This window comes from Palaemon carinicauda, chromosome 11, assembly GCF_036898095.1.
Source record: "Palaemon carinicauda isolate YSFRI2023 chromosome 11, ASM3689809v2, whole genome shotgun sequence".
Lineage (NCBI taxonomy): Eukaryota > Metazoa > Arthropoda > Malacostraca > Decapoda > Palaemonidae > Palaemon > Palaemon carinicauda.
Window position 1 is genome coordinate 135,069,961 of NC_090735.1, and position 22,500 is coordinate 135,092,460.

The following is a 22,500-nucleotide window of genomic DNA, read 5'->3' on the forward strand; positions in this document are numbered from 1 at the left end:
CCATGCGTCACTCGTCCGCCTGATTCAATATGGCGTTTCTTTGGAGTTGCCACCCCCCTGATTTGATATGAGCGAGTCGCCTTGATATGATTGAACAGAGAAACTAGAGAGGGAGAGACGACCACATGCGCCGACTACCCAATCAGTCTTTCTGCCAATCTCATTTCGAAGTAGAGATGCTTTTGTGGTACGAAGGACAGGTGGGGGAAGCCGTCGATCGGATTTGCTTCTTGATGAAAACTGTACGAGATGACGGATGGGGAATGTACTTCCATTTTTCTTTTGATTTTAGGGAAGAAAAGTTTTCCTTATGCAAATCAATTAGGAGGAAACGACTCTCGTGTTCATGAGGTGAAACAGTTTGTTTTCATGACTAAAGCAACTTTGTCATGTTGAATAAACACTTTAGTTAATATGATTGTATAAAAGGGTTAATTTTCGTCTCCTGGTTTTAGGGAAAAGTTTTCCTCACACAAATCAATTAGGAGGAAACGGCTTGTGTTTATGAGTAAAGTAACTCTTGTTGTGTTCATGAGTAAAGCAACTTTGTTTTCATGTTGAATAAATACTTTTGTTAATTTAATAGTAAAAAAAAGGGGGTTCATTTTCTTCTCTTGGTTTTAGGGAAAAGTTTTCCTTATGCAAATTAATTATGAGGAAACGATTTGTGTTCATGAGTAAAGCAACTCTGTTTTTATGTTGAATAAACACTTTTGTTGATTTGATAGTAAAAAAAAAAAAAAGCGGTTCATTTTCGTCTCCTGGTTTTTAGGCCACAAATCAATTAGGAGGAAAAGACTTATGTTCATAAGTAAAATAACTCTTGTTTTCATGTTGAATAAACACTTGTTAATTTGACAGTAAATAATGGCTCACTTTCGTCTCGTGGTTTTAGGGGAAAAGTTTTCCCTATGTAAATCAATTAGGAGAAACAGCTTGTTTTCATGAGTAAAGGATCTTTATCATGTTGAATAAAAACTTTAGTTGATTTGATTGTAGAAAAAAGGGTTAATTTCCGTCTCCTGGTTTTAGGGAAAAGTTTTCCTTATACAAATCAATTAGGAGGAAACTGCTTGTTTTCATGTGTAAAGCAAGTTTATCATGTTGAAATAAACACTTATGTTAACTTGATAGTAAATAAGGTTTCGTTTTAGTCTCCTGGTTTTAAGGAAAAGTTTTCCATATGCAAATCAGTTAGGAGGAAACGGCTTGAGTTCACGAGTAAAGCAACTTGGTTTTCATGTTGAATAAGCACTTTAGTTAATTTGATTGTAAAAAAAAAAGGGGGGGGGGTTTATTTTCGTCTCCTGTTTTTAGGGAAAAGTTTTCCCTATACAAATCAATTAGGAGGAAACAGCTTGTATTCATGAGTAAAGGAACTTTGTTTTCATGTTGAAATAAACATCAGTGTTAATTTGATTGTAAATAATGGTACATTTTCGTCACCTGGTTTTAGGGAAAAAGTTTTCCCTATACAAATCAATTGGGAAAAAACGACTTGTGTTTATGAGTAAAACAACTTTTTCGTTTTCGTGTTAAAATAAACACCTGTGTTAATTTGTTAGTTAATAATTATTCACTTTCATAAAGGCGATTGAATTACACAGAATATTCAATAATGTTAGATTTGGTATTCGTTACATATAAAAGATTTGTTACTCTGTTGATAAAAATCCGAAAGGATTCCACCGTCTTTTTGTATTTCTAAAACTTGCTTTTTATGTATAATGACTCAAATTGTTGAAAAAAAAATTCCAGTTAGTATGGTAGAATATCATTCATGGTTTAGAAGCCTCTCGTGTAAGTGTAGAAATCTACACAACAATTACGAACGAGACCACGTGACTTATTTTAAGGGCTGCTTTTCTGTTCATATACTGCAGGGAAACCGTATTCTACATCTTTCATAATTAATTTCATCGTATACATTCCAAGGAATTCTGCATTTCACACAGATTATTGCTCGTTTATCGTTAAATCCACATTATCGAAGCCCTTAGAAAGCAAGAAAGTCTTCAGTTTCTTCTTGAAAGCCTTAATTTTGTCAGTCTTTCTGATGTTTAGTGGGAGCTTATTGTATAGCCTGTGTCACATATTACTCGTTTATTTTCAAATCATCGTTATTCTATGTGCCATCTTATTTCTCTTCCTCTTGTTCTGTTAAAGTTTTCATAGTTTATATGGGAGATATTTATTTTAGTGTTACTGTTCTTGAAATATTTTATTTTTCCTTGTTCCTTTCCTCACTGGGCTGTTATCCCTGTTGGAGCCCCTGGGCATATAGCATTCTGCTTTTCCAACTAGGATTGTAGCTTAGCAATTAATAATAATAATAATAGTAATAATAATGATAATAATAATGATGTCATAAAATATTTCATTTTTCCTTGTTTCCTTTCCTCACAGAGAACTTTTCCCTGTTGGAGCCCTTGTATATAGCATGCTGCTTTTCCAACTAGGATTGTAGCTTAGCAATTGATGATAATAATAATAATAATAATAATAATAATAATAATATCAATGATAATAATTATTATTATTATTATTTTTATTATCATTAATTATTAGTATCATTATTATCATTAATAATAATAATAATAATTATTATTATTATTATTATTATTATTATTATTATTATTATTATTATTATTATTATAAGTACCCGGGGAGGTAAGCAAGCTTGAGACTGAATTAATTTTTTATTCGATATTTAAGACTGATAAGGAATGTTTATCTTCTTACAGGTGGATACGTGCGCCGAGGAAACTAGACTTCGATTTAGACATCAAGCATGTGCCGATGTCCCAGGATCTGAGAGTTATGGTAAGAGTCAGTCTCTCTCTCTCTCTCTCTCTCTCTCTCTCTCTCTCTCTCTCTCTCTCTCTCTCTCAGATATATGTGTATATATATGTGCATATGTATATATATATATATATATATATATATATATATATATATATATATATATATATATATATATATATATATATATTTATATATATATATATATATATATATATATATATATATATATATATATATATATATATATATTAGTGTATATGTATATATAATGTGTGTATATATATATTATATATATATATATATATATATATATATATATATATATATATATATATATATATATGGTCATACACACATATATAAATATATATGTATATATATATCTAATTATATATGATATATATATATATATATATAATTATATATGATATATATATATATATATATATAAATATATATATATATATATATATATATATATATATATATATATATATATATATATATATATATAATTACGGAAGAAAATTTAAAAAAGCTTGATTGGAGTCAGTTCTTCAGTCCATTAAGGACATTAACAGAGTCTGTTGTTGATGTCTCCAATGGACGAAAGTACTAACTCCAATCAAGTCTTTTCATTTTTCTTCCGTGGCTAGAATACATTTTATACTCATCTTGTGTCAGCTTTCGTAAATTCTATACACACACACACACAGACACACACACACACACACAACACACAAATGCTGGAATCAAAAAACAAAGTTGCGTATTTGTTTGCTCTTGTGTTAAGTTCAATGTTGATGTTTCCTTTACCAGAGGAGGAACTCGAATGCCTTGGATCCTGGAAGGAGGGCTCCAACCACTACCTGGTGGGAAAAGTGGGCCACAAACACGCAAATAACGACGAAGACCGCTACAGGTGCTTCATATACGAACGACCTCACCGCAAGGAAGACACCCATACATGGAACTTGGCCCAGTCTGCCGACGCCACTTGCCAGGGACTCATCTCGGCCCTGGAAGGGAGCAAGACCATGAAGTTATCCAGAGGTAAGGATTAGAGGTTTCTTTAAAATTCAGTGAGGTAATTCAAGACCATGAAGTTATCCAGAGGTAAGGATGAGAAGTTTCTGTAAATTCAATGAGGTAATTGAAGACCATGAAGTTATCCAGAGGTAAGGATGAGAAGTTTCTGTAAATTCAATGAGGAAATTCAAGACCATGAAGTTATCCAGAGGTAAAGATGAGAAGTTTCTGTAAATTCAATGAGGTAATTCATGACCATGAAGTTATCCAGAGGTAAGGAGAAGTTTCTGTAAATTCAATGAGGCAATTCATGACCATGAAGTTATCCAGAGGTAAAGATGAGAAGTTTCTGTAAATTCAATGAGGTAGTTCATGACCATGAAGTTATCCAGAGGTAAGGAAGAGAAGAGCAAGACCATGAAGTTATCCATAGGTAAAGATGAGAAGTTTCTGTAAATTCAATGAGGTAATTCAATACCATGAAGTTATCCAGAGGTAAGGAAGAGAAGAGCAAGACCATGAAGTTATCCAGAGGTAAGGAAGAGAAGAGCAAGACCATGAAGTTATCCAGAGGTAAAGATAAGAAGTTTCTGTAAATTCAATGAGGTAATTCAAGACCATGAAGTTATCCAGAGGTAAGGAAGAGAAGAGCACGACCATGAAGTTATCCAGAGGTAAGGGAAAGAAGTTTTCTATAAAATTCAATGAGGTAATTAAGTGTTACGAAGTCAGTAACAGGTAAAAAGCCTCTTGGCTAGTACAGTGGTAATGTGTTTGCTTAGCATTCGCATGGCGGCAGATCGATCCCCGCCCAGGACCGTGAGTTTAAGCTGTTTACTGGGGAGGCCACTGCTGTGGGTGGGTACCACAGAGGGGAGTAGGGCTTGTCCAGTTGACGTTCTGACATTTGAATAACGGATGAGGAATAGAAGTTTCTATGAATTTTACTAAAGATGAGATAAATTCCCAAGATGATAATCATAAGCAAGATAAGAGCTTTCACTGTGTTGTTATTATTATTATTATTATTATTATTATTATTATTATTATTATTATTATTATTATTATTATTTGCTAAGCTACAGCCCTAGTTGGAAAAGCCCGATGCTATAAGCTCAAGGGCTCCAACAGGGAAAATAGCCCAGTGAGGAAAGGAAATAAGATTCAATGATATGACTTGTATGATGTTAATGTCAATTGTGGGTAATGGTAGGAAATTTATAAACACTTCAATGTAGAGTAAGCGGTTTCTTATTATAAGTCTCGAGAGAGAATAGGGGAAAATTTTACATAAGAGGTATTATTTCAAAATAGAACCGTGGAAATATAAGGTTTCAAATTGGAATATGTGGGAGACAAGAGTGACGAGAGAAAGATGGTCAGAAATGTATAAATGTTATTTGATATCATACGATCGAGTGGCAATGTAAAAACCTGACATTTTATTTTATAAAGAACAGTAAAAGAGGCACGAAGAAATAAGAATATTAAAAGAAATATGTCAGATACTGTAAATGGTATTAAAAAAATTCTCAAAATGCTTTCAATGCTTTCAAAATTCAACTACTTAGATTTAAAAAATCAGATGTACGGGTTTGCAATATTTTTGCGTGGTAAATAGTCTTTTTGTATGTACAGTAAAATAAACCATTGCATATTCTAAATCAAATTTGATTACTCTGTTGTATTGTACACTTTACAATTTCAAATTCTATATCAATTTTGATAACTGTGTTGTATTGTACACTTTGCAATTTCATATCACAATTTCATTTTCTAAATCGAATTTGATTACTGTATTGTATTGTACACGTTACAATTTCATATTCTAAACAAAATTTGATTATTGTGTTGGATTGTACACTTTACAATTTCATATCTTAAATCAAATTTAATTCCTGTGTTGTATTGTACACTTTGCAATTTCATATTTTACCATTTCATTTTCTAAATCAAATTTGATTACTGTGTTGGATTGTACACTTTACAATTTCATATTCCAAATCAAATTTGATTACTGTTTTATATTGTACACTTTACAATTTCATATTCTAAATCGAATTTGATTACTGTGTTATATTGTACACTTTACAATTTCATATTCTAAATCAAATTTGATAACTGTATTTTATTGTACACTTTGCAATTCCATGTTTTACAATTTCATTTTCTAAATAAAATTTGATTACTGTGTTGGATTGTATATTTTACAATTTAATATTCCTAATCAAATTTGATTACTGTTTTATATTGTGCACTTTACAATTGTACACTTTACCTAGAAGTACATTTCAGTGATTTATTGTTTTTTCAGTGACGCATCCAAGAGGATGTAAGTTCCCCTCCTGGTTGACAGTTCATGAACATTGGCACACTTTGGACAACTCGCAGAGTTATTTGGTCTACCATAAAGGTACCACTCTCCGGATAAGTAATGGCACGCAGGCACCCGAGGATTTAGAGGTAAGCTTGAACTATAGTCCATTTCTTTTATCGTGGCAGATTTGCACCGACTCGCAGCGGTGCCCTTTTAGCTCGGAAAATTTTCCTGATCGCTGATTGGTTAGAATGATCTCGTCCAACCAATCAGCGATCAGGAAACTTTTCCGAGCTAAAAGGGCACCGCTGCGAGTGGGTGCAAATCTGCATCGCTAAAAGAAATTGACTATAAGTTATCTATGCTTTTGTTTTTAATATTCATCTGTCGAATAATCTCAAGTTTATCATAAAAATGCTAGTTAAGTTTTCCAGTTCTTCCATCCCTTAATTGATAGCATAGTGCTTCAATAAACTTAATTACAAGTGAATTAAATGATTTCACTCTTTTTCGCCAGATTAGGTAATCTTGAACTAACGTATCTATGCTTTTGTATTTAATATTTATCTGTCGAATAATCTTAAGTTTATAAAAAATAATGCTGGTTAAGTTATCCCATCTCTGAATTGATTGCACAATGCTTCAATAAACTTAATTACAAATGAAATTAAATGATTTCTCTCTTTAGTATTAGTATTTATTTATTTATTTTTATTTTTATTTATTTACTTATTATTATTCATTTATTATTTATTTACTTAATATTTATTTATTATCATTACTTATTATTTATTTATTATTATTTATTATTATTATCATTGTTATCATTTATTATTATTATTCATTATTAATTATTATTATTAATTTATTATTATTATTTATTTATTTATTATTATCATTTATTATTTATTATTATTTATTTATTTATTATTTGTTCATTATTATTTATTTATTTATTATTTATTTATTATTATTGTCATCATTATTATTATTTTTATTTATTTATTATTATTGTCATCATTATTATTATCATCATTATTATTATTATTATTATTATTATTATTATTATTATTATTATTATTATTATTATTATTATTATTATTCCTCGCCTATCCTACAGACCCGCGGTCAGACCGACCTCCGTCTCCTGTGTCACCGAGACCTCAAGCACCAGAGGGGAGCCCCGAGCGTTCACCACGAATCTCACGATCACCACCACGGAGGAAATCACCACGGGCACCACCGGGATCACCGAGATCACCACAACAGCAACCACTCGGAGGAGGATGTCGTCACTTTCGTGACACACGTCACCGTAGGATGGTAAGTTATCCTTCGATAAGATGATTTAAACCTTTAATTAGATGAAGAAATCATAAGTAAAACTTATGCTTTAAATATAATTAATTGTGTTTCAGTGTTAGATTTTCTAAACATGTACTTAGTGAATGTACACGTTATTATTATTATTATTATTATTATTATTATTATTATTATTATTATTATTATTACCAGCTAATATACAATCTTAGTTGGAAAAGCAGGATGCTATAAGCCCTTGGGCTCCAACATGGAAAAATAGAGTCCTTCAGCTTAAAGCATCTTGCTTTTCCGACCAGGGTAGTAGCTTGGCTTTTAATAATAATAATAATAATAATAATAATAATAATAATAATAATAATAATAATAATAATAATAATAATAATATTTTGCCCGTATATAATATTGTATTTTTTTAAGTAAAATAATAATAATAATGATAATAATAATCATAATAATAATAATGATTATAATAATATTTTGCCCATATATAATATTTATTGTATTTTTTTCTTTTTCTAAGTATAATAATAATAATAACAATAATAATAATATTTTGCCCATATATAATAATTATTGTAATTTTTTTTTCTTTTTCAAGTAAAACCGGATACCAGTGCATGCGAATTTACCGACGAGACGAACACGTAGTGCAAATCCAGTTTGGCAGTCTGGCCATCACGGCGGACGAAGCCTGCGAAACGCACTTCTGGTCTCCGGAAGTGGCGAACATGACGACCTTGGTGGCGGTGGGCGGGCCCCCGGGCCCGTGCGGCCCCTACGGGCGGTACCGAGTCCGGGATCCGGATCCCACATGTAAAGGCAAGAAGTCTCCCACCTTCACCCATGTTACTGTTGGATGTGACAGTGGGAATACCCTTGAGTTGAGCTCTAGATGTCCCCAGGAGTCTGTTTTCTGTGAGTATTGGAAATTAGATTGCTTTTAGTATATTCAGTTATGTCAGTGTTTTATAATACTTTCAATTTTATTAGATGTCTTGGATTTAATTGTTCTATTTTAGGCCTTCAGTGAGATAGAAAATAATTTTAAGTCTTCAGTGAGATGGAAAAAAAATCCATGCCTTCAGTGAGATCAAAAAAATTCTAAAACTTCAGTGAGATAAAAAATAATTTTAGGCCTTCAGTGAGATAAAAAAAAAAACTCTAAGCCTTCAGTGAGATAAAAAAAAATTCTAAGCCTTCAGTGAGATAAAAAAAAATCCATGCCTTCTGTGAGATAAAAAAAAATCGAAGACTTCAGTGAGATAAAAAATAATTCTAGGTCTTCTTAGAGATCAAAAATAATTTTAGGTCTTCAGTGAGATAAAAAAATTCTAAGCCTTCAGTAAGATAAAAAAAATTCTTAGCCTTCAGTGTGATAAAAAGAGTGCAAAGCCTTCAGTGAGATAAAAAAATTCTAAGTCTTCAGTGAGATAAAAGAAATTCTAAGCTTTCAGTGAGATAAAAAGAGTTCTAAGCCTTCAGTGAGATCAAAAAAACTCTAAGACCTCAGTGAGATACAGAAATATTCTAAACCTTCAATAAGATTAAAAAATTCTAAGCCTTCAGTAAGAAAACAAATTTCAAGTTTTCAGTGAGATAAAAGAAATTCTAAGCCTTCAATGAGATCAAAATAATTCTAAGCCTTCAGTAAGATAAAAAAAAAAATTCTAAGCCTTCAGTGAGATAAAAATAATTCCAAGCCTTCCGTGAAATAAAACAATTTCTAAGCCTTCAATGAGATCAAAATAATTCTAAGCCTTCAGTGATATAAAAATAATTCTAAGCCTTCAGTGAGATAAAAAAAAATTCCAAGCCTTCTTTGAGATAGAAATTTTTTGCCCTATAATGCGATTTTTTTAGGGATAAAATTGAATAATAGGTTCCATTTCTTTCTGATATATCTATTTGTTGATGATCCAACCTTTCTGTACATGACATTTTAAGGTATTTTGGTAGACGAATGTAAATTATGATAAAAAAGACGATTTATCTGTCAATTTGGCCAGAAAAAAATAACTTAAAAAATATATCTTTACTCTAAATAGTAATGTGTAAGCAAAATTCTTTGATTTTTCATGACAAATACAATATATGGCACGTTCATGAAAAAGGAAAAAAAAAGCCTTTATTAGAAAAACTATTTCGTAAAGATAAACTAATTATAAGTATTAAACTTTGGCTTATAGAAACTATTTTAGCAAAATTTCCGAACGAAAAAAAAAAGGGGGAAATTGAATAATCATATTTACCTAAACCTTTGTAAGGAATTATAGTAAATAAAAGTACATAATAACTTTCCGGAATAACTATATCGGTATTGAAGAGGTTCGGACTGTTGTAAAGATAATCTTAATTACAAGTATTAAACTTTGGCTTATAGAAACTATTTTGACAAAATTTCCGAAAAAAAAAGGAAATTGAATAATCATATTTACCTAAACCTTTGTAAGGAATTATAGTAAATAAAAATACATAATAAATTTCCCCAACTTGAGACTTTCTCCCGTCATGGTTACACAACATTCACCCCCCCCCCTCCCCCCTCAACCCTCCCCCCTTTTGACTTATAGAAACTATTTTGGCAAAATTTCCGAGCGAAAAAAAAAGAAATTGAATGATCATATTTTCCTAAACCTTTGTAAGGAATTATAGTAAATAAAAATACATAATAAATTTCACCAACTTGAGACTTTCTCCCGTCATGGTTACACAACATTCACCCTCCCCCCCCCCTCAAACCCCCCCCCCCCCCCTTTTGACTCATAGAAACTATTTTGGCAAAATTTCCGAGCGAAAAAAAAAGAAATTTAATAATCATATTTACGTAAACCTTTGTAAGGAATTATAGTAAATAAAAATACATAATAAATTTCCCCAACTTGAGATTTTCTCCCGTCATGGTTACACAACATTCACCCTCCCCCCCCCCCTCCCCCCCTCCCCCCCCCCCCTTGAATATCTGTAAGTTCTTAGTGTTGCTTTCTTAGTTTGCTCTATCCCCAAGGCCTCCTGTCACGGACAGAACGCACAACCTCAAAGGCTTTTCCGCTTTTTCTCTTGACGCAACAGAGTCTTGGTTTCGTTGCTGGCTGTGTTCTTAAGTGGCTTTCTTTTTCCCTGGCCAAGATTAACCAGTGTCAGTGCCAGGAACTTTGTGGAGAGAGAGAGAGAGAGAGAGAGAGAGAGAGAGAGAGAGAGAGAGAGAGAGAGAGAGAGAGAAAGTAAGTTACAAGGATTCTGGATATCTCAAACTTTTTAGCCCATCTGCGGAGACTCCATTTGCTCTTTGGTAGAGCGATTTAGTGTAAGCATTGAGAGAGAGAGAGAGAGAGAGAGAGAGAGAGAGAGAGAGAGAGAGAGAGAGAGAGAGAGAGAGAGAGAGAGAAAGTTACAAGGGTTTTGGATGTCTCAAAGATTTTTTAGCCCATCCGCGGAGACTCCATTTGTCCTTTCGTAGAGCGATTTAGTTTAAGCATTTTGAGAGAGAGAGAGAGAGAGAGAGAGAGAGAGAGAGAGAGAGAGAGAGAGAGAGAGAGAGAGAGAGTTTCAAGGAGTTACAAGGATTTTGGATGTCTCAAAGACTATTTGATCCATCCGCGGAGACTTCATTTGCTCTTTGGTAGAGCGATTTAGTTTAAGCATTTAGAGAGAGAGAGAGAGAGAGAGAGAGAGAGAGAGAGAGAGAGAGAGAGAGAGAGAGAGAGTGGGGGTTGGGGGTGTTTTACAAGGAGTTACAAGGATTTTGGATGTCTCAAAGACTTATTAGCCCATCTGCGGTGAGACTATCTGTTATTTGGGAGAGCAATCTAGTTTAAGCGTAGAGAGAGAGAGAGAGAGAGAGAGAGAGAGAGAGAGAGAGAGAGAGAGAGAGAGAGAGAGAGAGAGACGATTTCTTTAATGTATTTGTGGTATGTCTTCAATAACTCTTTATGCTAATTGCCCTGTGAATACAAGTCCCGTTTTTTTTTTTCTTTTTTTTTCTTTTTTTTTTGATTACTCAGTTAAGGAGAAAAGGGGTTTGCTCAATATGATGCAATTAACTCCGTTGTCTTTGTAGTCGACGGCAAAGTGCCCCGAAGCTCAGTATGTTTCATGTTTAGGGAGAGCTTATTTTTATTCCCGCTTCTGGAAATTTAATTAGTATCACTTAATTGTTATCGTATGAGTGTTGTTTGATCACGACAGAACCTAATTGAAATTTCACACAAGAAATTACAGAGCCATATTACAAATAATTTTATTATCATTATGATTATTACTTGCTAAGCTACAACCCTAGTTGGAAAAGCGGGATGCTATAAGCCCAGGGGCTCGAACAGAGGAAATAGCTTAGTGAGGAAAGGAAACAAAGAAAAATAAGATATCTTAAGAAGAGCAACAAGATTAGAATAAATATCTCCTATATAAACTATAAAAACTATAATATACCAAGAGGAAGAGAAATAAGATCGAATAGTGTGCCCAAGTGTACCCTCAAGCAAGAAAACTCTAACCCAAAAGACAGTGGAAGACCTTGGTACAGAGGCTATGGCACTACCCAATATTATAGAACAACGGTTTGATTTTGGAGTGTCCTTCTCTTAGAAGAGCTGTTTACCATAGCTAAAGAGTCTCTTCTACCCTTACAAAGAGAAAAGTGTCCACTGAACTATTACAGTGAAGTGGACTTAGGCAGGAACTCTATTTATGTTTGTCTTGTATTTGAGTTTTTGATAAAGAAGTTTTTCCAGTGTGGGAAATTTCGATTGCCTTTAGGTGAAATAGCTCAGATCTTCATTAATATCTTTTTAAGAGGATTTTATTACCAATATTTAATTTAATACTTCTGATTGTGGTGTATGTGTCTGTACCCTGTGGTTGCTTTCCTTATCATTGGTTTTATGTGATTCAATAAGTATAACACGACTTTTCTTCAGAATAATTTTATTCTCCAGAAAATTGTCATCACATCTGAAGTAATGAGGTGGTGAAAAAAAATTAATACTCTTATAAGTTTATTAAGTTCACTGCGTATACATTTCTATACAAAATACAACAGGAATTAAAACGTGACTCACTTAATGAGCTTTCTCCCTCATTATATTGTGTTTAAAGACATTTTCTTTTGACATTGTTAAAAGAAACATTATATTGCGTCTAAAGGCATTGTCTTTTGACATTGTTAAAAGACACATTATATTGTGTTTAAAGACATTGCCTTTTGACATTGTTTAAAGAAACATTATATTGTGGTTAAAGACATTGCCTTTTGACATTGTTAAAAGAAACATTATATTGTGTTTAAAGACATTGTTGAAAGAAACATTATATTGTGTTTAAAGACATTGTCTTTTGACATTGTCAAAAGAAACATTATATTGTGTTGAAAGACATTGCCTTTTGGCATTGTTAAAAGAAACATTATATTGTGTTTAAAGACATTGTCTTTTGACATTGTCAAAAGAAACATTATATTGTGTTGAAAGACATTGCCTTTTGACATTGTTAAAAGAAACATTATATTGTGTTTAAAAACATTGCCTTTTGACATTATTAAAACAAACATTATATTGTGTTTAAAAACATTGCCTTTTGACATTGTTAAAAGAAACATTATATTGTGTTTAAAAACATTGCCTTTTGACATTGTTAAAAGAAACATTACATTGTTTTTAAAGACATTGTCAAAAACATTATATTGTTTTTAAAGAAATTTTCAAAAGAAACATTATATTGTGTTTAAAGACATTGCCAAAATAATCATTATATTGTGTTTGAAGACATTATCAAAAGAAATTTTGTTTTCGATAAACTAATTGAAATAGAGTAAAAAAAAAAATTTGAAACATCATATCAAACCATATAAGAAAAGTGATTATTCAAAAACTAATTCTGAATGCCGGTGTTCAAAAACTCGAAAACTGAATTTTATTATAAGTCCCTATAAACCTACTGATTGAACCACATTAAAATTTTTAACGAAAATAGAAATGACCATTTCCTAAATATATATATATATATATATATATATATATATATATATATATATGTATATATATGTATATATATATATATATATATATATGTGTATATGTATATGTATATATATATATATATATATATATATATATATATATATATATATATTTATATTTATATATATATATATATATACATATATATATACATATATATATATATATATATATATATATATATATATATATATATATATATATTTCAAAAACTCAAAAGCTGACATTTATTATAAGTCCCTATAAACCTATTAATTGAACTATTTTAACTTTTTTAATTGGCAAGATGGAAATGACCATTATAATTCTTTATTATCTTTATTTAAAAACTCAAAAGCTGAAATTTATTATGCCACTATAACCCTATTAATTGAACCATTTTAAAATTTTTGATCGACAAGATTGAAATGACCATTTCATAAATATTTTTTTATTTGTTTTCTTTAAAAGTCAAAAGTTGAAATTTATTATGTCACTATAAACCTATTAATTGAACCACCTTTAACATTTTCAATGTATAAAATAGACATTACCATCTCATAATTATTTTTTTTATTTTTGATTTAAAAACTTAAAAGCTGAAATCTATTAATTGAACCACTTTAACATTTTATATAAAATAGACATTACCATTTCATATCTATTTTTTTTTAATATCTTGTTTTATTTTTCTCTTTGAAGCCTATCACTGCCACGGCCATTGGAAGTCCGAAGGAGTGACCTACGTCGTGGCCTCCCCCATGTCGAGAGCATCCTGGGCTCCCCGGAGAGTTTGCTTCGCCTACAGCGTGACGGCCCCATCCCCAGGAAACCCATCCCACACCCTTTCTCTCACGGCACGGCACGATACTTGTATCCAACGGCAGCAGGACGCCCCCATAGCTCTCAATGCAACGCTTGCAGGTAAGAAAAACGGTTTAAAATGCCTCTATAGCAATAATAATATCGTTTCTATGTATTTCTCGAATGCCAAAAGGTCTTGAACTAAAATACAGGGTGTTCTAAAAGTCGAGGTCTATTATCTATTACTCTCTTAGCATTGTCACACCCTGATGAAGTCTGTTAACGTTCAGAATCCTGCGGTGAGACTTTTTGGGCACCCTGTATTATGCTTTCCTAGAATAGAATGCCCTTAATGCAACGCTTGCAGGTATGAAGAACGGTTTAAAATGCCTCCATAGCAATGATAATATCGTTTCTGTGTATTTCTCAAGAGTCAAAAGGTCTTGAAATGAAGTACAGGGAGTGGCAAATGGTCTTGAACTGAAGTAAAGGGGGTGCCAAAAGGTCTTGACCTGAAATACAGGATGTGTCAAATGACCTTGACCTGAATTACAGGGTGTGCCAAAGCGTATTGAACTTAAATGCAGGGTTTGTCAAAAGGTCTTGAAGTAAAATACAGGGTGTCAAAAGGTCTCGACCTAAAATACAGGGTGTGCCAAAAGGTATTGAACTGAAATACAGGGTGTGCCAAAATGTCTTTAACTGAAATACAGGTGTTCAAAATGTCAAGGTAGTATTCTCATACCACGTAGAAGTCTGTTATCGTTCAAAATCCTGCTTGCAGGTATGAAGAGGGGTTTAAAATATCTATATGGCACTAATATTATCTTTTCTGTATATCTAATTCCAAAAGGTCTTGAACTAAAATATAGGGTGCTCAAAAAATGGAGGTCCTTTACTCTATTAACATAGTCACACCATGCTGAAGTCTCTTATTGTTCAAAATCTTCCGGATTAGAAAAAAAAAATATGTCTGAAGCCTAACCAGTTATGTATTTTTATGGACTAAAATTAGTTAAACCCACTTATTTTTATAAATAAATGTAAAAAAATATGTCTGAAGCCTAACCAGTTATGTATTTTTATGGACAAAAATGAGCTAAACCCACTTATTTGTTATTAATAAATGTAAAAAAATATGTCAGAAGCCTAACCAGTTTTGTATTTTTATGGACTAGAATTAACTAAACCCACTTACTTTTATTAATAAATGTAAAAAAATATGTCAGAAAGTTTTTTATTTTTATGGACTAAAATTAGCTAAACCCACTTATTTTTATTAATAAATGTAAAAAAAATATGTCAGAAGCCTAACCAGTTTTGTATTTTTATGGACTAGAATTAGCTAAACCCACTTATTTTTATTAATAAATGTAAAAAAATATGTCAGAAGCCTAACCAGTTTTGTATTTTATGGACTAAAATGAGGTAAACCCACTTATTTTTATTAATAAATGTAAAAAATATGTCAGAAGCCTAACCAATTTTGTATTTTTATGGACTAGAATTAGCTAAACCCACTTAGTTTTATTAATAAATATAAAGAATATGTCAGAAGCCTAACTATAGTCCATTTCTTTTAGCGAGTCATATTTGCACCGACTCGCAGCGGTGCCCTTTTAGCTCGGAAAAGTTTCCTGGTCGCTGATTGGTTAGAATTATCTTGTCCAACCAATCAACGATCAGGAAACTTTTCCGAGCTAAAAGGGCACCGCTGCGAGTCGGTGCAAATCTGCATCGCTAAAAGAAATGGACTGTAGTTTTGTATTTTTATGGACAAAAATTAGCTAAACCCACTTATTTTTTATTAATAACTGTAAAAAAATATGTTTGAAGCCTAACCAGTTTTGTATTTTTATAGACTAAAATGAGCTAAACCCACTTCGTTTTATTAATAAATGTAAAAAAATATGTTTGAAGCCTAACCAGTTTTGTATTTTTATGGACTAAAATTAGCTAAACCTAACCAGTATTGTATTTCTATGGACTAAAATTAGCTAAACCCACTTATTTTTATTAATAAATGTAAAAAAATATGTTAGAAACCTAACCAGTTTTGTATTTTTATGGACTAAAATTAGCTAAACCCACTTATTTTTATTAATAAATGTAAAAAAATATGTTAGAAACCTAACCAGTTTTGCATTTTTATGGACTAAAATTAGCTAAACCCACTTATTTTTATTAATAAATGTAAAAAAAATATGTCAGAAGCCTAACCAGTTTTGTATTTTTATGGACTAGAATTAACTAAACCCACTTACTTTTATTAATAAATGTAAAAAAAATATGTCAGAAAGTTTTGTATTTTTATGGACTAAAATTAGCTAAACCCACTTATTTTTATTAATAAATGTAAAAAAAAATATGTCGGAAGCCTAACCAGTTTTGTATTTTTATGGACAAAAATTAGCTAAACCCACTTATTTTTATTAATAAATGTAAAAAAAAATGTCAGAATTTTTTTTATTTTTATGGACTAAAATTAGCTAAACCCACTTATTTTTTATTAACAAATGTAAAAAAATATGTTAGAAACCTAACCAGTTTTGTATTTCTATGGACCAAGATTAGCTAAACCTAACCAGTTTTTTATTTCTATGGACTAAAATTAGCTAAACCCACTTATTTTTATTAATAAATGTAAAAAAATATATCAGAAGCCTAACCAGTTTTGTATTTTTATGGACTAAAATTAGCTAAACCTAACCAGTTTTTTATTTCTATGGACAAAAATTAGCTTAACCCACTTATTTTTATTAACAAATGTAAAAAAATATGTCGGAAGCCTAACCAGTTTTGTATTTTTATGGACTAAAATTAGATAAACCCATTTATTTTCATTAATAAATGTAAAAAAATATGTCAGAAGCCCAACCAGTTTTATATTTTTATGGACTAAAATTAGCTAAACCCACTTATTCTTATTAATAAATGTAAAAAAATATGTCAGAAGCCTAACCAGTTTTGCCTTTTCTCTCTCTCCCTCGCAGAGCAATGCATGCAAGCAGCCATCACGAGTAGCAGCATGGGGGGCGGTGCCATGGGCATCCCCTCGCTCCTGCTGCTCTCCACCTCATTGATGGTCGTCCGACTGCTACCGCCCTGCGTACACCCCTTGTAGTTTTAAATGGTTCGGGGATAGTTTAGGAGTGTGCATGTGTATGTATATATATGTATAGGTGTGCGTGATTGTCACGCTTTTTTGGGGGGGGGCGGATGGGGGGCGGACGTACGACAGTGTGTGTGCGTGATTGTGTATTATTTGGAATCTTAGTTTTAAAAAAAAGTAATCATTTGGTTTTTATAAACAAATTCGATGTAGGGGAAAATTTCATCAGTCTGTGAGCACCGACCATCCTTCCTTCATTTCCTTTCTTATTATCTCTTCTCTCCCTCTCTCTTCTTGCATTTCTCTTTCTTCCTCCACATTCCAGTTTATAAAAAGACGTTTTCACTGTATTTCTGTTCATGGCCTATTGGCTTCCCTGCGTAAAATACCAGTCGGAAGGAAGGTGCTTCAATGTAAACGCTCTTTTTTTTACTATATTTGAAAAAGCGTCAACAAAAAGCAAAGACTGTATGGAAAAGTAGTTTTCTTAGGATGAAAAAAAAAGACAAAAGATGGCGTTACGCGTCAACTTTCCCATGGAAGGTGTTCAGTCTCGGTGTCAGTTTGTATCAAAAGCCCCTCTCTCTCTCTCTTATCTACTTTCTTTCACCTATCCATTCTGTGATGTCAATTCTTCATTTATTAACCTTTTCATTTTCCCCCCTTCAGAAGTTTGCCAGGTCTCCTCGTCGAGGTTCATGCCTATTGTATCATATAATCACCCTCAGAGTCGATGTAGTGGCTGTATTTTGAAGTCTCTTTTTATCATCATATTGAATATACATGATATATAACATATATATATTTTCTGAAGCCTAAGTCTTTTTGAATAGGTACAGGCAAATTTATTATCAATACCATGCACGTTATAAAAGTTTTTTATGTGTGTGTGTGTATGTTCTAGTTGTCAAGTGTTTTTAATCGCTCAAGCATCGTTTTTTGAGGACATCCATCGTTTTCCGGCCAGAGAATTGCATTTAACCTCGGACACCTGTCAAACTTAACATTCTCTCTCTCTCTCTCTCTCTCTCTCTCTCTCTCTTTTTCTCTCTCTTTCTCTCTCTCTCTCTCTCTCTCTCTCTCTCTCTCTCTCTCTCTCTCTCTCTCTCATATCACCGTAGTGGTTAAATTTCTTCCTTATCCCAAGGCATCTCTCTCTCTCTCTCTCTCTCTCTCTCTCTCTCTCTCTCTCTCTCTCTCTCTCTCTCTCTCTCTCTCCGTAGTGGTTTGATTTCGTCCTTATCCCCCAAAAATAGTAACAGGCATCCTCTCTCTCTCTCTCTCTCTCTCTCTCTCTCTCTCTCTCTCTCTCTCTCTCTCTCTCTCTCTCTCTCTCTCTCTGTATATTTTTGCTAATTGTTCCACTTTCTTTCACGTTTTGCTTTGATGTTTATATCATATATTGGCTTGGTTTGGCGAAAGCCTATTTTCGTAGTTCCCCCACTTCACAATATCCGAACTGTTTCCACTCCTCACTGACGACATATAACCTTCCGCAAAGCCGTTTTTTTTTCAGAATTGTAATACATACTGGAGAAAGAGTAAATATTTCCTTAATGCTTTAGCTTATAGAAATATATAAATATAGATATATATACTTTGATATTTGTATCAAGGAGAAAAAAAAATCCCACCCACATTGTAGGTGGATGACGTGTTGTGATATTTGTTTAATGTATTCAAACGCAAAGTTGGGGGGGAGGAGGGGGACAGGTGGTGGTGGTGGTCCCCTGAGGAGTAAACTCCCTTGGAAATAATTGTGTGTGTGTGTGTAAGTGTGTGTCATGATCAGCTTTTTGCTACAAGAGTTTTATTCTGTGGATTGTAACAGACGAGTCAATTTTTTTGGCAGTTGCTCAGTGTAGTTGCCGTAATATTTAGGGGAAATCCCTAGTTAAATGGAGACACTTTATTTTAAAAAATAGTCCGGTGAGAAAACAAGGCTTTAAGATCCTTCTTGTATTAGCCGGAGATTTCTTCCGTAACGTCTACATTTTAATAGAATTTGTTTGTAAAGTGGCAGTCTTATGTAATATCCATTTTTTTCTAAATTCTGGTCTTCTACAGATGAAGGCTTGGAGGCTAGATTAAACGAGGTTACAATTATCTGAGATCCTCACAGATTAAACTGATCACCTGTTATGGGAGAGAAAATAATTACTGATTTATGAAGGAATAAAGTTTTTCAGTTCGCACGTTGAGTAAATTTGATCGTAAGTTAAGAAGCATTCGTGAGGTCAGTGTCTCAGAAACGCTCAAATGTTGTTCCTCTATAGCAAAAAAACGGCAGTTTTTATTTTTTTCATTTTTTTTATTTTTGTGTGTTTTAAGTTGGCCCCAAAGACAACTGGGCCAGAAACATACAGCCTTCATCGCCTCCGTCAGGATCTGTAACATCACTCTCATTTCCTTCTTCAGATTTGCCATACAAAATTTTGATTTCTGCCGTCAATGTGAATGTGATTATCATTATCTTTAAATGAATATTCCTGCCACCCATTCTGGATGTAAAGGGAAAAATCTTTGCATTTCAGTAAGCAAAATAGGTTTAAAAGAAGTTTGAAAAATACGGTAAAATAAAAATGGTCCAGTGTTTATGCGTAAAGCCCTGTCCACACCATAGAGCATGCCCGACGGGCAAACAGTGATACCAGACCACAATAGCTAGTAAGAATGAGGGTTAATGACGTCAGAAGCGGGACAAACACAGACGGATCTGGCATCATACAGTGTTGCCAGATCCCTGCCTTTAGTTTTCCCGCTTCTGACATCACCAACCCTCATTTACACTAATTATTGTGGCTTGGTATCACTGTTTGCCCGCCGGGCATGCTCGATCGTGTGGACAGGGCTTAAGATAACAAATCTATTGAGGTTAGACATATCCGCTAATTCCAACGTGGGTGACAGGTAACCACTGTATGATTCAAGTCTCAGTCTTAACTGTCTTCTTTATTGATATGTGATATATGAAAAGGAATGAAAAGTCATGTGTTTTTTTTTTTTTAACAATTTTTGGTTCATTGTAGGACAGGGACTTTGGAATAGTGAGAGGTTTTTTGGTCGTTAAAGTAAAAATTATCAGTTTGCAGTGACCATGTTTCATGTAGTTATTATCCACCATATTTTAAACTCCCTCTGGTGAATGTCTTTTTTTTTTTATCGAAGTTTATCTCTTCATTGGATTGATTGTCTGTTTCCTTAATATAAAAATTCGATTATAAAAAAAGTTTATATTAAAAATAATCTTTGACCAGCGTTAAGGCCAAACCAGATGATAGATATTTTTTTTTCCAAGTTCAGAATAATCTTTGAACAGCGTTAAGGCCAAACCAGATGAGAGATATTTTTTTTTTTTTTGTCTAAGTTCAAGTTCATTCTCAAAGTATTCTTTGAACAGCGTTAAGGCCAAACCAGATGAGAGATATTTTTTTTTTTTTGTCTAAGTTCAAGTTCATTCTCAAAGTATTCTTTGAACAGCGTTAAGGCCAAACCTGATGATAGATATTTTTTTTTTTATCTAAGTTCAAGTTCATTCTCAAAGTATTCTTTGAACAGCGTTAAGGCCAAACCTGATGATAGATATTTTTTTTTATCTAAGTTCAAGTTCATTCTCAAAGTATTCTTTGAACAGCGGGGATTACTACGGGTTGCATTAATGCAAGAGCCCGTGCCTTGTCATAAGGACCAGTTAATAGAAAAATAAAACGCAAAATGCTCTCTGTGCATGCGGGCAGTTTTCGATCGTCTGGGCGGCTTTATAGAAAATGCGTTTAACTTATTTCTTTGAAAATAAACAAAATTGAACGAACAAATAACTAGTTTACAACAAAATTTGATAATTTATTTTCATCTAGCGGAGGTGTTTTTTTTACCTTAGTTATATGATAATTATAAATAAATTTTATAACTGAAAATACTTTACAAACGTTACTTGGTAGATGATTAATGGCCTTGGAAGTGCTATGGTTTTCACAAGTTCTGGGTTGGTCTGAACTATAATACACTCTGTGTTTAGTATTTTTCACTTGTGCAAAATCTTCCATTTGAAGAAAAGTTATCTTACCTAGGCTCTCGTGTTTGCTAAACCTATTGTGCTTTCGTTTAATCATTGAAATTCAGTACTTAATTTCAGTTTTACGAGAATATAAGATAGGCCTATTATTGGTTCATTGCGTGACAAATAAGCTTAAAAATTAAGACTATTTTCTCGGACAATTTCGTTTCACGCTGTGGTCAGATGACGAAGGCAACCAGATCAAAAGCTGTCAATATTGATTAAAGGGAATTTGATCAAAATCTGTCAATATTGATTAAAGGTAATTTGTCTCATTAAGTTTATGGAAAAGTATGCAGTTCAATGACTCTAGACTTCTCTGGCCTTGATGGAGGAGGTTAAGGTAGTTTGTCTCATTAAGTTTATGGTAAAATATGCAGTTCAATGACTCGAAACTGTTTGGCCTTGAGGGAGGAGAAAATGTGGTGGTTTCTAATTTCAGGGTGCCTTACACTTAACCCTCTGCAGTTTATATTGGTCATATTTAACCCCCCCTTACCAAAAAAAAAAAAAAAAACTATCTTCCCAACTTGAAACCACGCTTAAGACATAAAAAAAATCCTTTAAAATGTGAAACAAATGTACACTGGTCACTGGTTCAATAAACCATCCTATATCAGTGAGGACGTTTAGAGGCGTTCTCGAGGTGCATTCATTTTGTATATTTGCCGATGGACTTATAGGATTAGCGTGTATAATTTATGAGATAGTAAAGATATATATATTATTGAAATATATTTAATAAGAAAAAATGGAATGGATGTAAAAGAAAGTGTTAGTGAAACGCCGTTTTGTGTATATCGTTCATTGGTGGTCTTGGAAAGCAAAAAAAAATAAAAAATGTTTAATGATTGTTCTCCTCTGCTCACTTCAAAATATGTTGTCCTGTGTTTCAAAAGAGACTAAGAAGCCTTAGCCTAGCTAGCATTAAATAAGATTTTTGAGATGTATAAATTTGGCTTGTAAATATTATACATATAGGTACAATATACTTTCTAATCTTATTGCTTGCAGCACTATGAGGCCCCCAGGTGCCTATTTCTGGTTTTATTTTGGTTTA

General features: G+C 32.5%; 1 protein-coding gene across 3 annotated transcripts in view; it reads left to right on the forward strand.

Moving 5' to 3' along the window:
• Positions 1-18,478, forward strand: part of LOC137650222 (uncharacterized) — a 520,547-nt gene extending 502,069 nt beyond the window's left edge. For all 3 annotated transcript variants that reach the window (XM_068383462.1, XM_068383464.1, XM_068383463.1), the window contains exons 7-13: positions 2,745-2,823; positions 3,625-3,858; positions 6,149-6,297; positions 7,272-7,474; positions 8,073-8,389; positions 14,170-14,391; positions 17,265-18,478. In XM_068383462.1, the coding sequence (XP_068239563.1) occupies positions 2,745-2,823; positions 3,625-3,858; positions 6,149-6,297; positions 7,272-7,474; positions 8,073-8,389; positions 14,170-14,391; positions 17,265-17,395 (1,335 nt within the window). In that variant the 3' untranslated portion in view covers positions 17,396-18,478. The remainder of the gene's footprint in view (positions 1-2,744; positions 2,824-3,624; positions 3,859-6,148; positions 6,298-7,271; positions 7,475-8,072; positions 8,390-14,169; positions 14,392-17,264) is intronic.
• The last annotated feature ends 4,022 nt before the right edge of the window (positions 18,479-22,500 follow it).